At 43.2% G+C, this 26,441-nt stretch overlaps 1 protein-coding gene across 5 annotated transcripts; it reads left to right on the top strand.

The window, feature by feature from the left end:
• ALDH8A1 (aldehyde dehydrogenase 8 family member A1) lies at positions 1 to 26,121 on the top strand. 5 transcript variants are annotated; one of them, XM_084827591.1, is made up of 8 exons: positions 110 to 173; positions 3,811 to 4,011; positions 7,733 to 7,876; positions 9,779 to 9,934; positions 14,639 to 14,788; positions 16,620 to 16,876; positions 20,998 to 21,159; positions 24,346 to 26,121. In XM_084827591.1, exons 2-8 carry the CDS (start codon positions 3,819 to 3,821, stop codon positions 24,805 to 24,807), a joined length of 1,524 nt encoding a protein of 507 aa, XP_084683717.1. In that variant the 5' UTR covers positions 110 to 173; positions 3,811 to 3,818; the 3' UTR covers positions 24,808 to 26,121. The 5 variants fall into 5 exon arrangements, with proteins under 5 accessions (XP_084683715.1, XP_084683717.1, XP_084683720.1 ...); XM_084827589.1 differs by lacking the exon at positions 3,811 to 4,011 and having other exon boundaries at positions 1 to 173; positions 7,729 to 7,876; XM_084827594.1 differs by lacking the exon at positions 3,811 to 4,011 and having other exon boundaries at positions 112 to 173; positions 7,769 to 7,876.
• Positions 26,122 to 26,441: the final 320 nt, after the last annotated feature.

The following is a 26,441-nucleotide window of genomic DNA, read 5'->3' as shown; positions in this document are numbered from 1 at the left end:
AGTGAGAATGTTTGGATGATGCAGATCGAGTCACAATGGCCAGCACGAAGACTCACTTGGTCTTGGGGAATTATATAGGTGGCCAATTTGTTCCTTGCTCCTCATATTTAGATTCCTATGACCCATCGACAGGAGAAGTATATTGCAAGGTGCCAGACAGTGGCAGAGAAGAGGTGAGTTCCTGCACAGATTTACAGTCAACTCCTTGTTCATCATAACCTTGTAGAATTTCCATGAAGGCATGTAAATATTTTGCAATCAATTTTAATGTCAGTTTCCTTTTTCCTTTTATCACACTTTTTGGCTAATTTGCCAGTCTAAAACTAATCTTGAAACTGCATGATGTGTTTTGTATTCTAAACTAGCAAATGTATTTTTTTACAGAAAGTCAACTAGTGGCGTGGTTAACGGTCCTGGTTTAAAGTCTTATAATCTTGGAATCAGTGTCCTGTTTCACCACTAGCTGAAGCCCTAGATTTACAGCACCTAAGTTGAACATGCTTCCCTTGAAGTCTCTGCCTGTTAGAATGAGCTTCTCAAAGTGGTGGAGAGGGAATTTTGTCCAGTGACAAGGCAAGGTGAAAAAATCACCAATAATTTGACATGGGACTGTATATATGCCTTCTATGCACAACAAATGGTGTGCCTAATTGCTTAAAAAAAAACTTTCAAAAGAACTGATTCAAAAAAGACTCTGCTGTGTAGAGAATGACTGCAACTGTAAATACAACAGCACTAATTATCTATATTTTCTGAGTTTCACATTCAACCTTTAGCATTCAGCTTCAGTTGGTCAAATATTTATTAAGGACAGATAAGTAGGGGTTGAAGTGTAACTAGCTGACTTTGCTAAAGTTTAAACCAATCAATCCAAGTTTATTTTACAGACAGACCCATTTAGAGAGCAGGAAAACACTGAAATTGTTGAATTTTAACATACATTTAATTACTGTATGTGGACTAAAAGAAATGACAAAACACTTTAAAATATCCAAAATATGAAATGTATGCTAAAAATGTCTATACTGTACTGAACTGGACCACACTGTGTTGCATGGACAAAGAACAGCCAATAATGTTGCATAATTTCGTCTTGTGCCATCTAATAGGGCATACTGAAGAAAGAACATACACAAAGAAGTCTTACTTCTCCTATGTCTGTAAAGTAGGGGTAAGCAATGTGATGGCTGTGGGCACCTATGTGCACCTGGACACTTTTCTTGGTGCCCGCCAAGGTGCCCTATACCTCCCACATAAAACAAGCAAACACATTTTTTTGACTGGCAGCTGGGTTCACTTCAAAGGAAAGCGAGGGCTTGCGACTGCTGTAATTTTCATTTCATATGAATGCCTCTGGGCTATACAGGCCACAAGGTGACTAGCCACACTTCTCATAGCAGCCATTTTGTGGTAGTGCCTAGGACAGTTTCTTAAGTTTCCAAATGTGCCCACAGGTCCACAAAGATTGCCTATGCCTACTGTAGGGCCTTATCCATAATAATACCACAAAATATATATTTGGGAAGATTTTTGACATTATAATTACTTTTATTAAGTATTCTAGGTCCCCCCACCCACCCAACGTCCTTGTGTAAAGCATCTCGCAATCTAACATATAAAAGGAGGGGGAAAGGTGGAACAAAAATACACATTAAAGTTGGGCCTGCACAAAATGGGTGTTTTGAGGGCATGCGTGGGTAGATAATTGTTGATCTTGGCACTCTGCTGCAGCAGTTGTCAAATACGGGAAAGTCAGTCCCTTCTTATAGCTTGGAAAGCATCCATAAGAATCTCTCAAGTTTTCTGACAAACTTAATATTTTATTTATTAAAATATCAATAAATATGTTATTAACATTTATTAATAAAATTCTTCTTTGTGATCTCAGTGCATTGCACCAATGGGTTCGGCACCTGCGCTGGAGATTGGAGTGTCCGCACCTCCTTCAGAATATCAGTGTCCCTCATGCCCAGCCAGGTCAATCCTGGCCTCTGCTGCTCCTGGTTACTGGTCAACGGTTGACTTGTATCCTGCCTGTCCCTTCTCTTCCAGCAGTGGATGACTCTCTCTTTTTTATATAATCATTTTATTTTTTTAAAAGAAAATATCAACAACAACATCAACACACAAAAACACACTAAAATATGTCTTAAGATTGTAAGATAGCTACCTTTGGCTCCCCTTACACAACAAATGCTTATTATTATTCTCTACTTCTTATCTTAGTTGTATATCATACATTGAGTTCACAGACAATATCTCATTTCTCAAGTTCAAAATCCACATACATAGATATCATTTTTCTCTATTTCTTGTACAAATTCTATAAAAGGTTTCCAATCTAACAAATTTAGTTGACTCTTCTTTAATTATAATAGTAAGTTTTGCCACCTCTGCCAGCTGCATCATGTTCCTGATCTACTCGCTCACAGTTGGTATTGTTTTATTCTTCCACTTTTGTGCATACAATAACCCTGCAGCTGTTGTCATGTAGTTCCCCCTCTTCTCTTTTACGTGTTTATCGGTCAGTCCCAGTAAAAATGTTTCTGGCTTTAGTTCTTTAATATTCTTTGAGTTAAAGACTGTATTCGTTTCCAACATATTTTAGCTTTTTTACAAGTCCACCATAAATGATAAAATGTTCCATCCTGATCTTCACATTTCCAACATTTTCCAGATACACCCTTATACATTTTAGACAGTTTAAACGGTGACATATACCATCTATACATCATCTTGTAAAAATTCTCTTTAAGATTTGTTCATAAAGTAAATTTTAGATCTTTTCCCCACATACTTTCCCACTCTTCCATTAATATATTAGGACCAACATTTTGTGCTCTTTTTATCATACATTCTTTTACTTGCTCATCCTCTGTCTCATACCTTAACAGTAACAGTTTAGCAATAACATGTTCATCATTTGTACACAGTGCTGTTTCAAACTCAGATTCTGTTTGTTCAACTCCACCATTTTTCTCATCTATTTTAAACCTTTCTTTAATTTGCAAATATGAAAACCATTGACAGACACAACCTTTTTCCAATAAGCTTTTCCCTTGATTTTAACTTATATTCCCCTTGTGACCAGAAATGGATGACTCTCATGCACATGCTGCAGGGAAAGACAAGGCTTGATCAAGAGGCGAGTCCTGCAGAACAACATTTCAACAAATCTGTTCGCCTTTCATTCCATGCGTTCCTGGTTTTTACACACAATGCATAGCATACATCTTCAGTTGCCAATTCAGTGCCAGCTCCAGGCGTTGGAAGGGCCTTTGAGCTAGATAACCTCAATGGGCCCCTCTCCCTCCTCACCAGCATTGGTTGTCATCTGCTGCTGCTCCTCTTCCTCGTTACTGTGACCGCTTGCTTGCTTGCCAGGCAGAGAGGCGGTGGTGCTTACTGCTCCTTCATGCTGCCACCACTGTCTGGGCCACAGTGAGAGGCAGGTAAGCAAGCACATTACAGGGGCACCTGTCAGTGGTCCCCGTGGTAGGGCGTAGGTCCTTGGCAGGTGCACAACTATGCTGGTCCTTGACGCTGCTGGCCCTAGTTACCCTGTCTCGAAGAGCTACTACCCCTCGCACAGTGCCCCCCCACCCCAAACCTCTTTGGTTTGTAAATGACAGGTCACATATGAGCCACTGCCCGCTGGTTCCTTGGTTCTGTTTCTCCTGTAGGACTCCCTGGATCTCAACTCACCTGGGCTGCTGCCAGCTCATCCATGTCTCAGACTTGTGCTCATGTGACTTATTTTATTTACTCATTACATTTATACCCCACCTTTCTTCTGTTGTGGAACTCAAGGTGGCTACATGTGGTTCCCAGGTGGTCTCCCCTCCAAGCACTGGCCAGACCCAGACCTGCTTAGCTTCAGCAAGGCGGCTGCCTCATGTGCCTTCAGACTATGCCCTGGGACTTCAGATCCCGCTTCTCCTAGCAAAAGCCTGGCAAACATCATGTATACCGTCCTTTGTACAATGGAAGAAGAAGAACTGGATTATTATGGTGATGAATAAAATACCAAGCTATAAGCTGCTATGGGAGGGAAGAATGAACTCCACTCAGACTATCCAAAACAGCTGGAGGCAGTTGATTAACTAATGGGATAGGCGTAGGCCAGGAGATCTAGCAACTTTAGTCATACTGCATATGTGTTAAAGCTGATGCATTGTAAGCATGAATGAATGTATTCAGAAATAAAAATATATTGGGGGAAATCTTTTCCCATTGCTTACCCCTTCCTTGCTTCTTTCTAGCAGGCTTTCTCGATCCCCCCTCCCCCCCCACATAAAGAAGCAACCAAGGTAAACAACTGTTTCAAGCCCGTGAAATCCCTTCCAGTTACTACTACTACAGCCGAAGTGCTGCTCCGAGACAGCCACCTAGGGCCGATCTACACTTACGGGTTTTTTCGCTTCCAATGAGGTTTCACCGCCCATTTTATTTATTTTATTTATTATTAAATTTATTAATCGCCCATCTGGCTGGTCACCCAGCCACTCTGGGCGACGTACAGCATACAATAAAACAGTTTAAAACAATACAATTCTACAATAAAAACATTTTGTAAAATACCCTAACCCACCCCAAATGCCTGCCTGAACAACCACATTTTTAATGCACGACGGAAGCTCATCTCTCACACTATGCAGTACTCACCTCGAATTGGAATCAGAATTTCCTGCTTCTGTGCTCCCACTTTCAATACCCTGATATCCTGATATTTCCCCTTGATGTGCTCTAATTTTCCGCCTTCGCTACCGTTTCTGGTCATAGTCCATATACGGCGGTGTTTGTATTTCCCTTCTGTTCAATCACAGCTCTTGATGGCCCCATGTCGTTTTCTGGCTCCTGATCGCATAGCTTCCTCAGCACTCAATGTTTCCTCAGCAACAAGCAAAGGGCTGGATGTGCACACGCTTGTCTGATCTTGGAATCTAAGCAGGGTTGGCCCCAGTCAGTAGTTGGATGGGTGACCACCTGGGAATCAGGCTTCCTGCACTGAGCAGGGTGTTGTTCTATCCCTTCAAATGAGATGAAGTTTTACCCCCTCCTATCCCCCACTTCAGATTTTTTTTTTTTTTTTAATCAAGGCGTTATCTTTGAAAAATTGTGGCTTCTCCACAATTTTTTTTCCTAATTCAGACATGATCTTCGAAGATTCGAAAATTTGAAGATTTGAAGCTTCACATCTTCAAATTTTTGGGGATAGGAGGGGGTAAAACATAGTCTCATTTGAAGGGATAGAACAACCCCCTGCTCAATGCAGGAAGCCTGATTCCCAGGTGGTCGCCCATCCAACTACTGATGGGGGCCGACTCTGCTTAGCTTCTGAGATCAGACAAGCGCAGGCACATCCAGCCCTTGGCTTGTTGCTGAGGAAACATTGAGTGCTGAGGAAGCTATGCGATCAGTAACCGGAAGACGACATGGGGCCGTTGAGAGCTGTGACTGTGGTGGGCGTGGAATCAGCAGAAACAGGAAGAGTTTCTGATCCTCCAATGAGAGCCTCCATCTTTAAGAGCAGGAAAACAGCACAGTGCTCGAGCGTGAACCGAGCTCACACATTTGATGAAGCACTGCAATGGGGAAAATGGCTGAGTGTGGATAATCACGTTTAAATGAGAGAGCGTTTAACCTGACAGGACACCGAATTCATTGCGATGGCGGGCGCAATGTAGATTGGCCCCTAGTACCTAACAGTAAGGATGACCCTGGCCCAAGCATCTTTCCCTAAAGAATCCGATCTCCCTTTCAGCGCTCCTCTCCATTTACTCCCCATAAAGCCATTGTTCTGAAACAGCGATTTAAAGCACATTCTGGGCAAAATATGGAAAATAGTAAAATACTCTAATTACTTCTTAATTATCAGTTATATTTGTATCCTGCTGTTGCTCCAAGGAACTCAGGGTAGTATACAATCTCATAAGCTTCTACATATTAATTACATACTAATTATGTAATTATTTTAATTACAGATTAATTTAACGAAGGTGCCACAAGACTCGGCTGTTTTTGTTGCAACAGACTAACAGCTGCCCCCTGGAAATATATTTCTGTTGTCTTGTTGCCACAGCTTCTCACTCAGCTTCTCTTCAGGAATTTAAGCTAGTGTTCTGAAATAAGGGATGCAGGGGCATCATCTATCCGGACCCTCAGGTATTCATTGGAGCCCTTCTCCCAGGTGGCCCCACCAAATGAGGCAAACCGGGTGACTACAAGATAGGGCCTTTTCAGTAATGGCACCCTGTCTGTAAAGTGCCCTCCACAGAGAGGCTTGCCTGGTGCCTACATTATGCCCTGTTTGGCGCTAGGTGAAGACCTTTCTATTTTCCCAGGCATTCCAGAAACTGTTTTAGTGCTTCTAGTCTTTGCACTGTTTTATCCCTATTGCTAGTTTTATTTCTTATGGTTTTATTATGGCTTTAACTGATACCTTGTATTTTATGTTTTCAGTTTGTCTGCATGCTGCTCAGAAAACTGCAGTTATTTGGTGGTTTAAAATATAAACAAACAAACTTTTTTTATGTCCTTAGAAGTTGTTATGCTTAAAATCAGTGATGTGGCAATCCATAGGGGAAGCGGAGACCTCAGCTCAATGGTGCCACCTAGTGGTACTAATTATGAATAAGAAATTGGAAGATAAGAGATCAAGGCATACTGTTCAATGGTTTCTTCCAGAAGAAACTTTTATTGTGCCATCACCTTGCCTTGTTCACAGAATTTTACAAGGGGTATCTCCCACTCATAACCCTCCCATGTTTTCCCACTGCTTTTTCTGTCATTTTTCTTACTGCAGAAAATCCGTTAAGCAGAAAAAGGTAAAATAGCTGCGCAATGTCTTTTAACTGGTAGCACCAGGAACCCTCCAACAGGAAGAACTCCAAGTCTCCACTTCCTGGAAGGGGCTAGTGAAACGCTTAAGAAGCCAAGCTTAATTTCTGTTTTTAAAAGAGATGCCTGCCCAAGATTGTCCAGAAGAGAGTGCCCTTAAAACTGGGGACCTTGTACCCTACTCCCAGATGGGTGGGAGTTGGCTGCTGTTCACCTGGATGACAAAGATGCTCTCTCTCTCTCATATTCTCTCTCTCTCTCTGGGCAGTATCCAATGGGGCGCTTACACCCTGCTGATTCCCTTCTGCCTCACCAAATCCCTTCTGCAAGCAGTGGGTCCTGCCAATTCCATTACACAAGCAGGACCCACTACTTATGCAAAGGAGATTTAGTCCTTCCTAGTGGAAGCCCTGAAATGAACAGAAATGCTCATTTCTGGAAGGAAGCAGGTCGGTGGAGCTCCCTTATGTGAGCTCCACTCACCTGCCTTCTTCCAGAAACTAGTGTTTCCACTCATTTTGGGTTGCTCTTGGAAGGGCTAAATCGCCATTACGCAAGCATGGGGGACCACTTGTGCAATGGAATCGGTGGAGTGCAGAATCAGTGGCCTGTTGGATACAGGCCGCTGTTGGATACTGGCCTACACACACACACACACACACACACTTATATATAGAGAGCATATTATTATTATTATTATTATTATTATTGCTATTGTTTATTGATTTATTCACTGGTTTTGGGTCTGAGCTCTTGCTCAAATTAAGCCATCTAGAACACATTACAATAAATGCACTTTCTTCTCTCTCATAATTTCCATTAACGTATACCGTGTTTTTGGTTTTGCTGAGTGCCGCATGAAATGCATTTATGTGTTGCCTTTTCAAGGTAGAGGCTGCTGTCAAAGCTGCCCAAAATGCTTTCCCAGGGTGGTCTGCCAAAAGTCCCCAAGAAAGGTCAGAAATAATGAGCCGGCTAGCAGACCTAATTGAAGGGGACCTGGAATCTTTTGCACAAGCAGAATCAAAGGATCAAGGTAAAGGCAAAAGCCGATTTGGGTTGTATTCCCAGTTGGTGATGGGCTGAGACAATGGTGTAGTTATACACAAATGGAAGGACTAATGGATCTAAGCATAGGTGTCCAGGGCAGTGGGGTTGGGGCCTAGGCTGCATAACGCATAGCAAAATTCAAAATTATGTATGTGTCTGCATATGAATGATTGCGGTGTTGTTTATCTTGAATTTTCAGATGAAGGGCAATTCTCACCTTAATACTTGCTCTTGAATTGCTATACTCAATACAAAATACTTGCACGCCTCATCAAGTGAGAAGAATTTCTCGTCAAAGTGGCAGGAGATGCCATGCCCCTTGTCCCTCCCCTCTGTGAAGCCCCTCCCCTGAAACGTCTCAACCAAGTGATGACATCACAAAAAGTGGCATGTGCCCCTCCTACAGGATTTGCAGCAGTGGTGGTGTATAGTCTACTTTAAAGGACCTGAGCTCATTTACACCACAACACCGGGGGTACGCCCATACCATCTAAGGGCGCAAACCTATTGAGATAGGTGGCCGCCTCCGAACTCGGAGGTGACCACCTATCCAAAGCAGAGCAGGAGAATCACAGAGGGAATTGTTCCCTCCGAGCTCCTCCTGCCCTGCATTTTTGGCTAGACAGCCAATTGTGGCTATCTAGCTGTGGGAGCACGGAGCAGGGAAGGAGGCTGCTTCACGACACATAGGATGTGTCATACAGGCAGTTCCGCCCTCTCTGCCCTGGAACGCCCCCAGCCACACTCCTTTTCAGCTGCTCTGTGCTCCTCTTCTGAGCGCGGAGGGTGGGGCTGTGGGGGAAGTCGGTTCCCGGAAAACAAGATAACCTATGGCTGTCTAGCCGCTCTCTATTGGCTATAGGATTGCTCCCTCCGGTGCTTTTGTGAATGCGTATTGGGTTTCTGAGCCTATGTGTCTTGGTCAGCCTCCCCCGCTCATCTTTACATATTAGCACTAGAGGGAGCAACCCTATAGCCAATAGACGCGGAGGGCGGGGCTGTTCCGCGCTGCCTCCTAAGGCAGGGTGTGACTGCTCAACATGCTTGGCTGAGTGCCTTCAACAAAAAGGAACAGGTTTTACTTATCCCCACATACACACAGAGACATGTGGAAGCATTTGAAAGCAATAGAAAGTGTGTATGTGGGGATAATTAAAACCTGTTCCTTTTTGTTGAGGGCACTCAGCCAAGCATGTTGAGCAGTCACACCCTGCCTTAGGAACAATCCTTTGGGTAATAGGGACTTACCCCCAAAGTGCCTGCTTTGGAAGGTGGGGGGTTTACAAAAGGGGTTTCACAAAATGGCCACTCCAGGGGGATGGGATAAAGGAGTGGCCCATCACTTGGGGAAGGGCTTCAGAGGGGATGGGGAAACAGGTGGGACAGATAGGAGCTAGAAGCGGCTCCTTTATTCTTATGAGAAGTGCGCATGTATGCCTTTGCAGTGGGAGGGGGGAATGTGTCTGTAAATTACACGCAAGCAGCATGTAATGCTGCCGGATATGGACTGCTTGTCTGTGTCCACACAGAGGTTTTGTAGATCTTGTAAACGATACAAGAAACTTAAAATTCATAGATATATTCACATATGGCCACAGAGACTACTCTTCCCTCAGTTTTCCCATAGTTCTGGAAACACTTTTGTTTTGCAGTGGTATATCACTTTGTGGCATTTTCCTGTTTGACCTGATAATTAAACATTTTGGGCACTATTCCCACGCCACAGCAACAACTGTGAAAGGCATACACTTTCATTCTTTGCCCAAAGGCAACCCTCCTAAAGTCATTTCAGAACTTAGAAATTCTGAGAGAATTTGTAAATATCAAATGGACTTCAATGACCATTGCAATGGTGTAGCGGCATTTCTTAAACATCTCTCTGTTTCAGGGAAAACCGTTACATTTGCTAGAACAGTGGACATCCCCCGGGCAGTATATAATTTCCGTTTTTTTTCATCATCCATCCTTCACCAGACAACAGAATGTACACAGATGGACCATATGGGCTGTATGCATTATACTGAGAGAACCCCAGTGGGAATTGGTAAGGTCTTTCCAAAGAAATGAAGCTGCAGTTTCTGACAGAAATAAGGTCTTCAGTGGTGTAGTGGTAACTTCTGAAGTGCAGGTGCTCACTGAGACGTTCCTGTAGCCACACACCCCAGGGGAGTTCAGAAATCCAGGCTGCTGTGTTGATCTGTATCAAACAACCCCCTTCTAGCAGTTTTCATCTCCATTAGGAGCAGGTCTTAATCGCCCACTGGGGACCAAGTCACCCCAAAATACTTTGCATTACAATGGGGAACAAAATGGTGTTGCTGGGAAAATCCATTTCTCCCAATTTACTGTGAGGATTGCAGCTAAGCTCAGAGGGAACAGGGAAGTCTGGTGGTGGTACTGGTAGATGACGTCAGTCTCACTGCTAATAAAAATATGCTGGTGCTGAATCTCTGTTAGCCCTGGTTCCAGTACACCGCTGGTCTTCTTTAGTTGAGGAAATGTGGCTTCAGGTTGAGGGAATATAGCTTTAGCATGTAGTATGGTTGAGGGAATGTAGCTTTAGCACATTGTTACGCTCTTGCATACCACTTCTGTAGAGGTGAGAAGTTTCAGGGGCTTCACCACTTACTCAGACTTTGGTTTCCTGAGGAGAAAGACACTGGACACTTGTGGTGTGTCTCTCAAAAGGTTTATTTACCCTGTGTTCGAGATGAGGGTCCATGACATTAGCAGTCCAACCGCTTCCTGCTCCCCTTCAGCTGGTAGGAATCTACTGCAGATAACCAAAGTCAGCTCTCTCCTCCATCTTAGATCCACTCTCTGCCAGCCTGACTTCCTGCTACATCACCGGCCTCACTTGGCCCCTCCCCTTGGCCTAGTAGAACCAATGTTACCAGTTCAAGAGTTTCAGAGTTGGGGAGAATCCTCAATCTCGTCATAATCTATTTATAAACCCTTGAAGCCACTTTAGACTGACCCCAAGCTCATAACAATATAGTATACCTTGGTATACTGGGATGGGACAGGTACACATTTCTTGTTTAAATTCAATTTCAGTTTAGAATGGTAAAGTATCCAAGTACTAATTACAGAATAGCAACATTTATAAGCCACTGTAGCAATAGTTCTACAGTGCTTGCTGCAAGACGTTAGAAAAGTTAGCCATTTTACGTGAAATTTTCATTGACATGCAGATTCCAGCTGAACATCAGGAAAAACTTCCTGACTGTTAGAGCAATATGCCAGTGGAACCAATTACCTAGGGAGGTGGTGGGCTCTCCCACACTGGAGGCATTCAAGATGAGGCTGGACAGCCATCTGTCAGGGATGCTCTGACTTGGATTCCTGCATTGAGCAGGGGGTTGGACTCGATGGTCTTATAGGCCCCTCCAACCCTATTGTTCTATGATTCTGTGATTCCCCTCTCTAATAGTGATTGTTAATTCTTCCATTGCTACAAGGCCACATCATTCTGCCAGTCAGGACAAGGGCACAATTTGAGATTTTCAATATCTGGCCCAGACAAGTTATTATTCAAGGATGTCCAAAGATATTTTGACACCTGAGGCCCCAAATCCAACCTGAGGCCCCCAGAAGGAATATCATTAATTACTTGGCAATCTGTTATCCTTTTAATAATATCCAAAATCTGGTTCCTGAAGTGAGTTGTCTTGCTTTACCTAATGAAGGGGCCAATCATCTTTATAAAATTTCAGTGCTAGGCATGACTGAATATTTCAGATTATCTAACAAAATGACCACTAAACTGTGTTTCACTCAAGATCAAGTCGTGTCAGAATATTCATATAATTGCCCTTCATTATTTCTTTGTTTTTACTGTTTGTGCATCATAGATAACAACAACAACAACATAGTCTGCTTTAGACTTGAAGTGATTAGGATTTCTAGTCAGGAGGAACAGCCTAAATTTACTACTTGTCAATTTTAAATACACATTCTGCAAAATGTAACTTTCTTTTATGTACTGTTTGCAAAATGTGCTTTCTGTTTATGGAATTCCAAAAATAGACCACTAGGTGTCACAATTTACTTCAGAATTAAAAATTAAAAAAAAAATAATCCAATTTACATCATACACAGTTCGTCATGCTCTTAAAGAACAGTATTTTATTCCAGTCGTAAAGTACTTCACTTCTGTGCAGTTCGTGCTGCCAGCTCAGTGGGAGGTCCTCCCTGGGGATATGTTCACATATCCTCTCAAAAAGTAGTAGATGCATTCAGTGATTCAATTACATAATTCTGGACTCTGCACTGAATGGTCTTATGGGGACCTTATTTTAGATGGTAACACGGATGACTTCACTTAGTCCATACATGAAGCATTCAATGCATGTTCAGCAATAATATATTCCAGGTAGGACTGTGAACAATTAGAGAAAACGCAGATTAAATTAATAAATATAGGCAATTTTCATTAAAGGGAGATTTTCTTAGCTTTCTTAGTATCAATGGCATCCCTGACATTAATTTCCCTTGTTAGTTTGCTTTCAGTTGAGGACTGCCAGACCCATGAATCTCTCTTCAGATACTGGGTTGGATCCAGAGTTTGCTTCTCTCAGTGGGAGCACTCCCTGAGCAGAACTCTCCAGCCAAGGTTGCTCCAGTTGCTGCCAGCGGGAAAGGGTGGGAAGCAGTTTTCCCAGATGCTTTTCCAGGAGATTACCCCCCACAAATCCAATGGAGCAGATTTCCAAAGAAGCATATGGCACTCTGTGTGTGTGTGTGTGTGTGTGTGTGTGTGTGGCATCTGTGAAAATCACCTCCCCCTCAGTTCAACTGGTGGAAATGCTCTACTGCAGTATTAGGCAATCTAGTGCCCTCCTGGTGCTTTGGACTACAACTCCCAGGTGCCCCAGTCAGCATGGCCAATTGTCAGAGATTCTTGGGTTTGTAGTCTCACACATCTGGAGGGCGTCAGGTTGTCTACACCTGCTCTACTGGATCAGAAGGAGGCCTTCTGATTGCAGGAAGCAAATTCTGTATCCAACCCATTTTGCTCACTAGAATTTCACTCACAATGATGATACTGATAGATAAAGAATACTGAGAAGTAGTAAAACTATAGCTACATTAGAATAAGAACTTATGTTCAGGATATTTAATAACTTGTATCTCCTCCCCTGGACAGACACAACTTATGAAAAGATTAAAGCTCTGAGGTGCCTCACAGAGAGCTGTAGCACGGACATCATCCCAACAGGAAAGGCTAACACATTTTTGAAAGAACTCTTGTGTTTTTTCTAAAATGGTCAGTGTTAGAACGGAAAATGTACTACTTCTTTTACAGTAGTAAAACAGTAATTTAGTTTGCTTATGTTACCTATCATTCTGTAAAAAAAGATAGTTCTCAAAACAGAAACTAACTTCTTCAGATAATGTATTTGGTACCTAATGATTTTTAAATAAAAATATCTTCAGTGCTTTCTGTTTTCCACCCACCATTTCTTCAAAAATTTCAGTTCCTTTAGGTTGCTCATACAGGAACTTGTATTCTCGCCCTCTCCATTTCTGTATGGCAAATAACTGAGGGGGAGGATTTTTTTTTTTCTAATTGAGGAAAGGGTTTAAACCCCCCCCCCACTGCTGCTCCAAAGAAATTGGCAGCTGCACAATGCTACATTTCAGTCAACAAACACTTAAGTGATCTAATCACAAACCTCTTACGTGAGGGGCAGCTTGGCTCTAACATCCATTTTGTCTGTATTTGCTGAATCCTGTACCACAGAGAACATGCAACAATGAAAGTGTATTTTATTTATTACATTTTTTATCCTGCCTTTCTTCCCTGAAAAATAGATTAGGCAGAGAGAGAGAGAGAGAGAGAGAGAAGTTCATTTGTTCTGTGTATTTACCCTCTCCACCACCACCAAGAGACCATAAGTAGTTGTTCCACAATGAGTTGGCATTGCAGAGTGTACAGAACTGAACAGCTTTATTGCTGGAGAAAACTTCTGCTATTTGAAAGGGCAGGTTTGGATGCTTTGGAACAGATTAGTTCTGTTTAAAGTCAATGAAATAAAACTTTAGAGAATTAACAATCAGAAGAGACCAAGTCTGATGTTCTCATGATGCCTAAATATATACTTGGCTTTGTTTGTTTTACCTTTGGTTAAATATACAAAAGATTGGGCTTTACAGCTAAATATAATTCTTGCAAGAGATTGGTTGTCAGATTTAAAAGCTTAGAATTTAATAGCAGATGTTAAGGCGGTAGCCCTTAACCTGCAATTTTCATGCTTTTTTGGGTGCACGAGTGAATTGGTGAGAACCCAAATTCTTCTCTGCAACCAAAGGTTTTTCGATCCTAGAATGCCTTCTTGCTCATATGAAAGGAATGTAAATCCAATAGAAGCCAATCACTTAAAGAATATGGAATCATAACATAGGAAACACTTTTCCCCAAAGTTGACATTTGAGAGACATTTTTTCCACATAAATCATAATAAAAGGCAAGTATTATAAGTGGCTTAAGACATAAATTGTGACTCTTACATAAAAGAATATACACACGAGACATCTGCATAGATGGATATCTTTGTGGGATAGTAGAATTGGTCCTTGTTTGTAGATATGTACTGACATAGAGCAGAAGGAAAAACTTCTGAAGCACCTTTAGGGCTGTCATGCTTTCCCCTTTGGTTGGGAAGTTTTTCCTGAAGTGTCAGGCCTCTTGTTTAAGCACATTTATTTAACTTTTCTGGACTTCTCAACTTCTTTCCTTTTTTAGCTGGTTTAATTAGTCCTTGGAATTTGCCACTTTACTTGCTGACCTGGAAAATTGCCCCTGCCGTGGCGTGTGGAAACACTGTTATTGCCAAGCCCAGTGAAATGACATCCGTCACTGCTTGGATGATGTGCAAACTTCTCAATAAAGCAGGTAAGCATATAATAGAATAGTAGAATAGTAGGGTTGGAAGGGGCCTATAAGACCATCAAGGCCAACCCCAAGTCCAATCCTGAAAAGGCAGACAAATTATTAGTATAGGGGTGTTATTTTTAAAAAATATAATCAATTTGTTAAGTGTCGATGTAAAAAGTAACACAATAGGAGCAATTAAATTCCAGTTACGTATTCTCTGAGGGTTAAACTACCTGTTATTTATTTACTTATTTCATTTCATTTCTATGCCGCCCAATAGCTGAAGCTCTCTGTTATGTTAATTTCGTAGCATGAAGCTGAAGATAATCTTTTTACTCCAGAGTAAGTGCGCATGTTCCCAGTTTGGAGTGGGACTACCTTGCATCTGGAGGGGAGGATTAACCCCCCTGTTTTTCCCCCCAATTCCCCCCTTTATGGCAAGGCGGGTTGAGGGGTTTAAAAAATGATATCCATCACTGCTTGGTGATAACACCAAGGGAGACTTCCTTTCCACCACGTGGGGTGGGGGTGATTTCAGGAAGAAGTGGTGGGAGGAGGTTTACTATCATGTAATCTTGATAGGCTGGAGTGCTGGGCAGATAACAACAGAATGGAACTTAATAGGGATAGATGCCAAGTTCTGCACCTAGGAAAAAGAAACCAAATGCAATTACAAGATGGGCAATACTTGGCTCAACAATACTACAAGCAGGAAGGATGTTGGAATTGTGGTAGATCACAAGCTGAATATGAGCCAACAATGTGATGTGGCTGCAAAAAAGGCAAATGCTCTTTTGGGCTGCATTAATAGAAGCATAGCTTCCAAATCCTGGCAAGTACTAGTTCCCCTCTACTCAGTACTGGTTAGGCCTCATCTTGAGTACTGTCCAGTTCTGGGCGCCATGCTTTAAAAAGGATGCAGACAAACTGGAGAGGGTTCAGAGGAGGGCAACGAAGATGATCAGGGGACTGGAAACCAAGCCCTATGAGGAGAGATTGAAAGAACTGGGCATGTTTAGCCTTGAGAAGACAAGACTGAGGGGAGATATGATAGCGCTCTTCAAGTACTTGAAAGGTTGTCACAGAGAGGAAAGCCAGGATCTCTTCTCAATCATCCCAGAGTGCAGGACATGAAATAATGGGCTCAAGTTACAGGAAGGCAGATTCTGGCTGAACATCAGGGAAAATGTCCTGACTGTTAGAGCAATACGACAATGGAACCGATTACCAAGGGAGGTGGTGGGCTCTCCCACACTGGAGGCATTCAAGACGAGGCTGGACAGCCATCTGTCAGGGATGCTCTGACCTGGATTCCTGCATTGAGCAGGGGTTGGACTCGATGGCCTTGTAGGCCCCTTCCAACCCTACTATTCTCTGATTCTACTCCTCCCCTCTGGGTGCACAGTGGTCCCAATTGAAATTGGGGCTGTGCACACTTACTCTAGAGTGAAAAAATCAAAACAAAACCCTTAGCTACATGCTACACAATTAACATAATGTGTAGCTGAGCCTTAGACTTCAGATACATGCCCATTTTTGACAGTGGTTATAGCCCTGACTGTATACTACTGTGAGTAATAATATCTCTCCGGAGTGTATATGTGACAAGCACGACAACAGGCATTAACAGTAATTATAACTCTTTGTGTATGAAAGAAATGCCATGACCAAAAGCAGTAATGAATATCTAGTGGCGAGGGAGCAGCCACTGACTGACTAACCAAACAACGTTCGCTACAGTTATGTGACCATGGTGTTAATTACAATTAAAAGGACCATGTTCCCAAGTGTAAAAAGAGAATGGGGCTACCATGTGAGCATTAGTGTTCTGTATGTTTGTGCCTATGAGGATTTCCTCCGGGTGTGGTGAATATCGTGTTTGGGAGTGGTCCCAAAGCCGGGGATGCTCTTGTTTCCCATCCTGAGGTGTCGTTGATTTCCTTCACTGGAAGCACACTCACTGGCCAGCGCATCATTGAAAGGAGTGCTCCATTTTGTAAGAAGTTCTCACTGGAGCTTGGAGGGAAAAATCCAGCTCTCATCTTTGAGGATGCCAATTTGGATGAATGCGTTCCTGCCACTGTGAGATCCAGCTTTGCCAATCAGGTATGGACAAATGGGCAAAGTTTGTTGTGTTGCTTGTGAAGCTTAAGAACTTGTACGCCCTAATAACAGAATTTATGTCTTACCCTTCAAAATTTTGAATGGTAAGAACTGGCTTCAAGTCTATCTAGCATGGCGCCATCTCTGACTCTGAGTGAATATTGTGTCGTGAATATTCAGTTATAGTGAGTGAGCACGCTTTTCTCATCTTTGTTCATTATTGGCTGGTTCTTTCTGACCTTTCTCAGGGCACACTGAGTTCTGAATGAGAATTCTCTTATTTATTTATTTATATCCCGCCTTTCTGCCAAAAAATGGCACTCAAGGTGGCTAGCAGTAAAGTCAAGATTAAAAAATATAATCTTAAACTATAACATAAAAACAAATAAAATAAAATAATGTTGGCATGTGCACATTCTTACATGAATGCTGACCTTATCCTATGCATGCAGATTATCACACCCCATTTTGGGAATTGGGATCTAGTTGCTATACCAAGAAACTGCATCTGAGATGCTTGAATGTCTGAGGTTTGTTTTCCAACCCCTTGGAAATCTAAGAGTTTCACACAAAGCCGTGGTGGGAAGCCACTTGGGAAAATCCTCCCCAGAGCAGAAGAGTGCTTAGATATTCTCAGTGCCAATGAAGCATGAATCCATGGCCCTCCACCTTAAAAAACAACAACACTCACTTCGGAAAATATCTGCTGCCCCCCGCCCCCCGACACACGTATCATGGCAAAAAAGTACTTCAAGAGGCACTTAGCAACAGGAGGCAAAGAAACCAGTGTTCAGCTCTAGCCAAAAGCCATAAGAAGGAGTCCCAATAGAGAAGATACTCACTAGTTGCTTGGCTGTGTGGTCAATTTGCTAGTGAATGGGGGAGGTCCAATGAGGGATCTTTAGCTGCATGAGCACACACTACTTCCCCGAGCCAGGCCAGCTCCAGATTTTTGAAGGACGTTGGTCAAGACACCCTTAATGGGCCCCCTCCCTCAGTGAGTCTCACCACCACCATCACCAGCTGCTATTGGTCCTCATCCTCTTTCTCATCATTGTTTGCTTGACAGGCAGAGAGCCACCAAACAAGTAGGCCGTGGCATCTGCTGCTTTTCCTTCTCACCACCATCATTGTTGTCTGGGCCAGAGTGAGATGCAGATGAATAAGCAGGTTGCCATGGTGAGGAAGAGGAGGAGGAGCAACTCCAGGGGGCTGGGGTGCAGGCCCTCGGGAGGTGCCCATCCATGCTTATCTTTGATGCCAGCCCTGCCTTGAGCCTATATAGTTTCAGATCATTTGCAGTGCAAGGGAAACTAAGGCCTCAAGTTACAGGTTTTGCAGCTTGACAGGTTTTGAGAATTGATTGTTGCAATCAAGTGTAAGATGAGATTTTTATGAATCATCTGTACGCTGTGGATATGCAGCTGGGTGTGTGTGTTTTCTTTGAACAAGGAATGGCGCATGATTGATTCATTTGTTCATAGAGCACAGTATTGTTTTGAAAATTACATGTTGATTTCACACACCACATGCGAGTGTAAACAAAATCTCCAGCGAGCCTGAGGGATTGACAACTAACACCTTTGATGCACGTGCCTACACAGCAGTTTGCTTTGGCCATACGATATGCCACAGATAGGCTGCCCATGTACAGAAACTGTTAGTCATTTGGAGCCTTTAGAGAACTCGAGGGATGGTGATAGCACACCACTTGTTAACTGACCGAGCAGTACAAGCTGGTCAAACCCATATTTGGTCAAGCTGACTAACTGAGAATTTCAATAGCATCAGTATCCAGTAACTATGCAAGAAACACGGTTTGATATCGATCACATGGCAGCACCCCCCCCCAAAAAAAAAAAAACATAACCCAAGCTGGGGGCAGGGGGAGAGGTGAAACTTCAAAATGGTATTGGAAAACAGAATTTTATAAAATGGTAGCATGTTTTTATAAATTGCTTGGCACATTTTGGTAAGACCTTCAGGGACACAAGAATACAATTTCCTACTAAGGAGAAGAAATATGGCCTGAATTGGACAATTATATTTTTTGTGCTCCAGAAGGTTTTACAAAAGTGCATTTTACAGCTTTAAAACATTTTATTTTCCAATACCATTTTCAGGGTTTGACTCCTTTTTGTGCCCTTGTGGTTGATGTTAACCTCCTTTTTCCTTCATTGATCAGATGAAGAAAAATGTTTATTGTTAGCCACGTTGAGCACCATTTTTGGGTGGAAAGGCGGGATATAAATAAAACAAACAAATAAATGGCAGGTGTCAATGATTTGCTCCACATTTCTGCACAACAATTGCTTCAACTCCTATAAAAACTTTGAAACTGAGAACTGGTGCCTGAATGTTGCTTTTTTCATCCTCCCTTTCAATCCTTTTTCCTTTTGTGTTGTGTCTTTTAGATGTAAGCCTGGGTGTAAGGATCCTCTCATTACTAATTTTGTAAGCTGCTCTGGAAGCCTTTTTTTGACTGAGGAGCAGGATAAAAACACTTCAAATAAATGAATATAAATAAATAAATCTTCAACACTTCATGAGTTTGGAACCTACAGCTCTCAACATGTCAATCTCTACATCCACCCATTGTCCTGGTTGCACAATTGTGGCATGGTTAACCACACTGCACACCAGCCGGCTTTCTCTAATTACCCTCACTGGTGTGGCTAACCATGTCATCTGAACCCAGGAGGTACGGCTTGTTTGAGGGGGCAGCAACCCTCAAATAACCCATGGGCTGTTGTTGGGTTATTTGAGGGTTGCTTGCTGCCCACCCCAAACAAGTCATGCCGCCCAGGTTTGGGCCACACAGCAAGCTGTGCCAGTGAGGGCAATTAAAGGAATTTGGCCCATATGTGACTGGCATGTGCAGTGGAGGAAATAAGCCAAAGTGGCCTTCTGGCCCCTTCCAACCTTACTGTTCTATGAGTCTGTGATTCTATGCTCAGAATGCAGTTTTTTGAACTTTGACTTGTGCAAAGTGTAGCACAGTGGCGGAGAGATCAAGGTTTTGAGCAATGTCGTTCTCAGTGGACATCACACCTGCACCAGACCCCACAAATCCTCTGGGTGGCCCTGCAAAACTGACCTTGGCGGGTGGGGCACTAAACTCACTCCTCACCCAAAGCACTATTTATCCTAGAGTTGGGCTGGCCAGCACTGGTTGCAGCGTGTATTTAACTTTTTCCAAGCCTGACAATTCTTCCCTGAAAATCCCCTTGGTGGTTTTTCAAAATATGTTTCCCCATCTGGATCCACCTCCAGAAGCAAGTTTGACAGCAGGAAAAATATCTGAGGGGTATGTGTGTGTATACATAGATTATCAAGGAAGAATCAGTGTCCACAGAAGGAGTTAAATGCAGTCTCTTAAGTTCACTGGTTGCCTTCTAAGCACACTCTCCCCATAGCTTCCCCAGCTATCTTAGCAACAGGGGGTTAGGAGCACACATTTTCTGAGATAACTAACATCGAGGTTGGCACTAAGCAACAACCAATATGACTGCACACTGATATTTGCACTTAGTGGAGTGGAGTGGTAGGCAGCAGTATTGCAACTGAAACTTTCCCCATGACCTGAGTTTGATCCCAGTGGAAGCTGGGTCCCAGGTAGCCGGCTCAGGTCGACTCAGCCTTCCATCCTTCCAAGGTCAGTAAAATGAGTACCGAGCTTGCTGGGGGAAAGGTAGTCATGATTGGGGAAGGCAATGGCAAACCACCCCGCTATAGTCTGCCATGAAAACACCAGCAAAAGAGGCGTCCCTCTAGGAGTCAGCAATGACTCGGTGCTTGCACAGGAGGAACCTTTCCTTTCCTTTCCTTTCCTTTCCTTTCCTTTCCTTTCCTTTCCTTTCCTTTCCTTTCCTTTCCTTTCTATATTGTGTGTATATTCTCTTCCTCAGTTCTTGCCAATTTGTTCTCTCTACCCATGAAGTCTAGAAGAGAAATTCTTCCCTTGGTGAAATAAATGATAAAGTTTTCAGTAAAGTCAGGCTTTCACACTATTTACACATTTTAAAGAAATTGATCTCTCTAGATCTCTATGGAAATTTTGAAAACCGTAGTAATAACCACCCATAACTGTTTTCTCTCTCCTTCCCACCCCCCTGCACCATTAGGGTGAAATATGTCTGTGCACCAGCAGAATCTTTGTACAGAGGAGCATTTACAAAGAATTTTTGACAAGGTTTGTGGAAGCTGTTAAAAAGTGGAAGGTTGGAAGCCCCTCTGATCCCACAGTTGACATGGGAGCACTGATAAGTAAAGAACATTTAGCAAAGGTAAAAAAAAAGAAGTGAAAAAGAGGCTATCTGTGCTCAAATAATGTGCTCAGCATATTAGATGGGACAATTTTCTTGATGGCTTGTGAACAAAGGTACCTCAAAACACAGAGAGGGTGCTTTTTTCACATCACTGTAAATCGACAGTCATCCTGGGAACAGGCATGAGCAAGACTTTAGCAGCTTTGAGGGCCGCTCCTCAAATTAAGTACTGCAGCAGTCAGAACTGATAACTTTTCTGATAACTTTCATCTGATGTTATCATCAGATAACATTCTGATAACTTTTCTGATATCAGTTTTTGGCTACTTGCAAGGGAGAGAAACCATCCCCCAAAAGGGGAGGGGGAGAATTTCCTTAGAAATGTTGGCGGGGGGGTTAATACATTGCAACAGCCTTTTTCAACCCAATGCCCTCCAGATGTGTTGGACTGCAGCTCCCATAATTCCTAGCCAGGAGAACCAATGGCCATGCTGGCTGGGAATTATGGGAGTTGCAGTCCAACACATCTGTAAGGTTGGGGAAGGCTGCATTACGAGGTGGCTGAGAGGTGTGTGTTCTTCCTTTAACCTCCTTTCAAATAATAATAATAATAATAGTGATGATGATGATGATGATGAAGATGATGATGCTCTTTAGCCCTCTGCCTCTTCCTCCTGCTTTCTGGAATATGCCTTCAAAGCTTACCTCTCCTCTAGCCAGGAGAAGCTGTTTATGGAGAGCCTGAGAGCTGGGTATATTTTTTCACATTTAAAGGGCTTCCTTAAAAATTCACCACAAGTGACAAGAAGTTTAAATTGGAAGGGTTGGGTAACATCCAGGGCTTTTCTACCTGAGGCTTTTAACCCAACACTTTACCAAGGCTTCTGCTTCTGGATTCTTTGTGGGATTAAGATCAGCTCCTTTAAATGTGTTTTTTTTCCCCCTGGGGTTTTTCTTTCTCTACCTTTCTATATATGTTCCATTACACAGCCACTAAGGGGTGCCGTAGTATAGCAGAATTGAGCAAATACACTTTCATGCTGTCATTCAAGGAAATACCAGACTTTTCTTGTTAGAAAAAAATCCACTATAATGCTTGCAAAGATCGGGAAAGGCCCTGGGTGATGATGACATGTAAAGTACTTGCAAACTACCGTGAGTGAGGTATCACAAGTGCACAATAAATGCCTTGTGTAGAAAGGCCTCCAATATTGAGCTAGCAGACTTCTGCTTGTGTAGTAGGACTTCCCCTTCTCCCCTGCATCCCTCTGCCCCTTCAAATTTGCTCCAGAGTGTCCCCCAACCATCTGGAGCAGACTTGGGGCTGGTGGCCCATGGGTTGCAGTGGGGAGGGGGAATCCATTCCACTGGGAGATGGACACAGTTGCAAGCAATCTGTTTCCTCTTGTATGTTCTTTTACAAATATAATTACAGCCAGGCAGGAAAAATATCAAGTTCCATCATCATATTTTGAGGTGCCTAGGATTTTTCCTCTATAGATTAATATTCTTCTTAATCATCATCATCATCATCATTTTTTATTAACTACCTTAATTCCTTAATGCAATTGAATGACAAATCATAGAATCATAGAATAGTAGGGTTGGAAGGGGCCTACAAGGCCATCGAGTCCAACCCCCTGCTCAATGCAGGAATCCAAGTCAGAGCATCCCTGACAAATGGCTGTCCAGCCTCGTCTTAAAGGCCTCCAGTGTGGGAGAGCCCACCACCTCCCCAGGTAATTGGTTCCATTGCCGTATTGCTCTGACACTCAGGAAGTTTTTCCTGATGTTCAGCCGGAATCTGGCTTCCTGTAACTTGAGCCCATTATTCCGTGTCCTGCACTCTGGGATGATCAAGAAGAGATCCTGGCCTTCTTCTCTGTGACAACCTTTCAAGTACTTGAAGAGTGCTATCATATCTCCCCTCAGTCTTCTCTTCTCAAGGCTAAACATGCCCAGTTCTTTCAGTCTCTCTTCATAGGGCTTTGTTTCCAGTCCCCTGATCATCTTTGTTGCCCTCCTTTGAACCCTCTCCAGCTTGTCTGCATCCTTCTTAAAGTGTGGTGCCCAGAACTGGACACAGTACTCCAGATGAGGCCTAACCAGTGCTGAGTAGAGGGGAACTAGTACTTCCCGGGATTTGGAAGCGATGCTTCTATTAATGCAGCCCAAAATAGCATTTGCCTTTTTTGCAGCCACATCACATTGTTGGCTCATATTCAGCTTGTGATCGACGACAATTCCAAGATCCTTCTCGCTCGTAGTGTGGTTGAGCCACGTATCCCCCATCTTGTAACTGTGCATTTGGTTTCTTTTTCCTAGGTGCAGAACTTGGCATTTGTCCCTATTAAATGCCATTCTGTTGTTTTCTGCCCAGCACTCCAGTCTATCCAGATCACTTTGAATTTTGTTTCTGTCTTCCAAAGTATTAGCTATCCCTCCCAATTTTGTGTCATCTGCAAATTTGATCAGCATTCCCTGCACCTCCTCCTCCAAGTCATTAATAAAAATGTTGAAGAGCACTGGGCCCAGGACTGAGCCCTGCGGTACCCCGCTCGTTACCTCTCCCCAGCTTGAGAAGGTCCCATTGATAAGCACTCTTTGAGTCCGATTCTGTAGCCAACTGTGGATCCACATGATCGTTGTTTCATCTAGCCCACTTCGAGCAAGTTTGCTCATCAGGATATCATGGGGCACTTTGTCGAAAGCTTTGCTGAAGTCGAGGTATATGATGTCTACAGCATTCCCACGGTCTACAAGGGAGGTGACTTGATCAAAAAATGAGATCAGATTTGTCTGGCAGGACTTGTTTTTGACAAATCCATGTTGGCTTCGAGTAATCACGGCATTGTTGTCAAGGTGCTTCCAGATGGATTGCTTTATGATCTGCTCCAGAATTTTCCCAGGGATTGATGTCAGACTGACTGGTCTGTAGTTCCCAGGTTCCTCCTTTTTACCCTTTTTGAAGATAGGGACAACGTTAGCCCTCCTCCAGTCATCTGGCACTTCCCCAGTCCTCCATGATTTCTCAAAGAGAATAGACAGCGGTTCTGAGAGTTCTTCTGCCAGTTCCTTTATTACTCTAGGATGCAGTTCACTAGAAATCACTAGGAATAGTCCCTTATTTCCTTGTGGATCAGTTATGGACGCTGGGAATTGCAAGCCTTTCTAAACATGCTTTTTTGTTGTTCCTTTCATTAGGTAAAGAACTATATCAAAAAAGCACAGGCAGAAGGGGCAAAGATCCTTTGCGGAGAGGGAATCAATTCCGTGGCTCTTCCTACAAGAAACCAGAATGGCTATTTCTTGCTTCCAACCATCATTACTGAAATCGGTGATGACTCCAGTTGCATGCAGGATGAGATCTTTGGTCCTGTAACGTGCATCACGGTCTTTGACACAGAAGAGGAAGTGATTAGGAGAGCGAATGGAGTCAAGTATGGCCTGGCAGCCACTCTGTGGTCAAGCAATGTGGGGCGGGTTCATCGTGTTGCTAAGAGACTCCAGTCTGGATTGGTGTGGACCAATTGCTGGCTAATCAGAGACTTGAATTTGCCCTTTGGGGGTATGAAAGCATCTGGGATAGGCAGAGAGGGAGCAAAGGATTCCTATGAGTTTTTCACTGAGGTGAAAACAATTACAATAAAGCATACTGCAATGTAGTGATGGAAAAGAGCAGGGGGCATTGAGCGGGGGGGTTGGACTCGATGGCCTTGTAGGCCCCTTCCAACCCTACTGTTCTATGATTCTATGATTCTAAGAATACTTAATGCCTAAACGAACAAATAAATAATAAAAAAATAAAGCGTGTGCTGCTGTGTCTCTCTGGAAGACATGGTTTGCTTATAACTGTATATTCAAATGTGCTCTGGAATCCCTTATTTATACCTACATGGGAGCTGTCTGGTTGCCTTCTTGCCTCCTGTGGAGAACAGAAGGGTTGCACAATAACAGTTATGTCATCAAAAAGAGTGCAGTGGGAAGGGGCAGCTCCTGTGACCATGCGCCCATTTTGGGACGATGGGTGCCTCTGCCTGTATGTGTGCCATTGTCCGAACTCCACAATACTGTTCACTCCCCCTCCCCTCCCATGAAGCCTGCATTCATCTGGCTTGGTTCCTGAGCCATATGTTTGAGAACGTGAGAATTACACCTGGGATGTGAAAGAATCCTGACGCAGGAAAAGTTCTGGCTGATAGCTACATATGATTGGTTGAAAAGTTCTTCTGATTTAGCCAGTAGAGTGTTGGTCTTGTAGCAAGGAGACCTGAGTTCCAGTTCTATAGGGGTCGTGTGTGACTTTGGGATCCAAGGCTTAAGTTTGCTTCACATCTGAACAGGGGAATTCGTTCATCGATTAACCTAGGGTGCCTGTGTTTTAAGCCGGACATTCAAGCACTTGTACCAGAAAGGCTGTCTAGTACAGAGAAAATTAAACTTTAAGGACGTGTTGGGTCCATTTATTTTAAACTTTTCATTTTCAGCAATGGAAATTCTGTAAAATGGGAATACAGGGTGATCTGCTGAGTGGTGTAAATGAGAGCATGGGAATGGGTTACTTTCCCTGAGCTTTAAGGGGATATAGCAAAATGGTCCAACAGTGCCCATCCACAAACAGAACAGACACTTTATGGGGAATCTGTTTCCTCTCCTCCTTGCGGTCCTCCACGCACTCTCAATATCTGCTCTGGAGGGTTTGGAGATCCTCTAGAGTAGATTTGGGGGGGGGCATGGGGAGATGCAGGGGGGAGGAGAGGAAGGGGAAGTCCTGTTGCATGAGCAGATGTCCGCTTGCGTGATGTTGCATTGAACCCATAATGAATACCATTTCAAATCTGTCATTTATGTCCATATGAGGGCAGCAGAGTTGTTCATTGTTCACTCTTGTTTCTGCTGAGCTTCATTACATCTAGATGTCTTTCTGAAACATGTTTCTTTCTTCCCTGATTTTGTTTTTCCCTTTCAGAAAACCCTCATAATGGGAAAAAAAAACTATAAAGAAAAAAATATTAGTTATACAAATAGGAAAAGAGAATTTAGTTAGAAAAACCTTTCTCTATTTTTGAAACTCTAAAGCAGAGGTGCAGCCTGCATGAGGCCCCCAACACCCCAGGTGTAGCTACCCCCTCTACTACCACCGAAATTTGTGGCAGCAGCAAAAAACTCAGTGCCAAATTTTGGCAACCACCCACTATGGAAATCTAAAATGGACACATTTAGCTTGATTTTTTTTTTTTGGCCACCACAGCCAACTGCAGCATCAGGAGGGCAGCCTGCAGGGGATCCCGAGGCCTGTG

Source organism: Heloderma suspectum, chromosome 1 (genome assembly GCF_057233095.1).
Source record: "Heloderma suspectum isolate Gila_16-S chromosome 1, 16-S_ref, whole genome shotgun sequence".
In the NCBI taxonomy this organism is placed as follows: domain Eukaryota; kingdom Metazoa; phylum Chordata; class Lepidosauria; order Squamata; family Helodermatidae; genus Heloderma; species Heloderma suspectum.
This window is presented reverse-complemented; position numbering and strand designations above follow the sequence as displayed.

Coding starts and splice junctions, on each gene's coding strand:
- ALDH8A1 (XM_084827591.1), top strand. CDS start 3,819: ATGTGGTTCCCAGGTGGTCTCCCCTCCAAGCACTGGCCAGACCCAGAC. Junction 7,877..9,778: donor AGCAGAATCAAAGGATCAAG/GTAAAGGCAAAA, acceptor TCTCTGTTTCAG/GGAAAACCGTTACATTTGCT. Junction 14,789..16,619: donor CAAACTTCTCAATAAAGCAG/GTAAGCATATAA, acceptor TGTGCCTATGAG/GATTTCCTCCGGGTGTGGTG.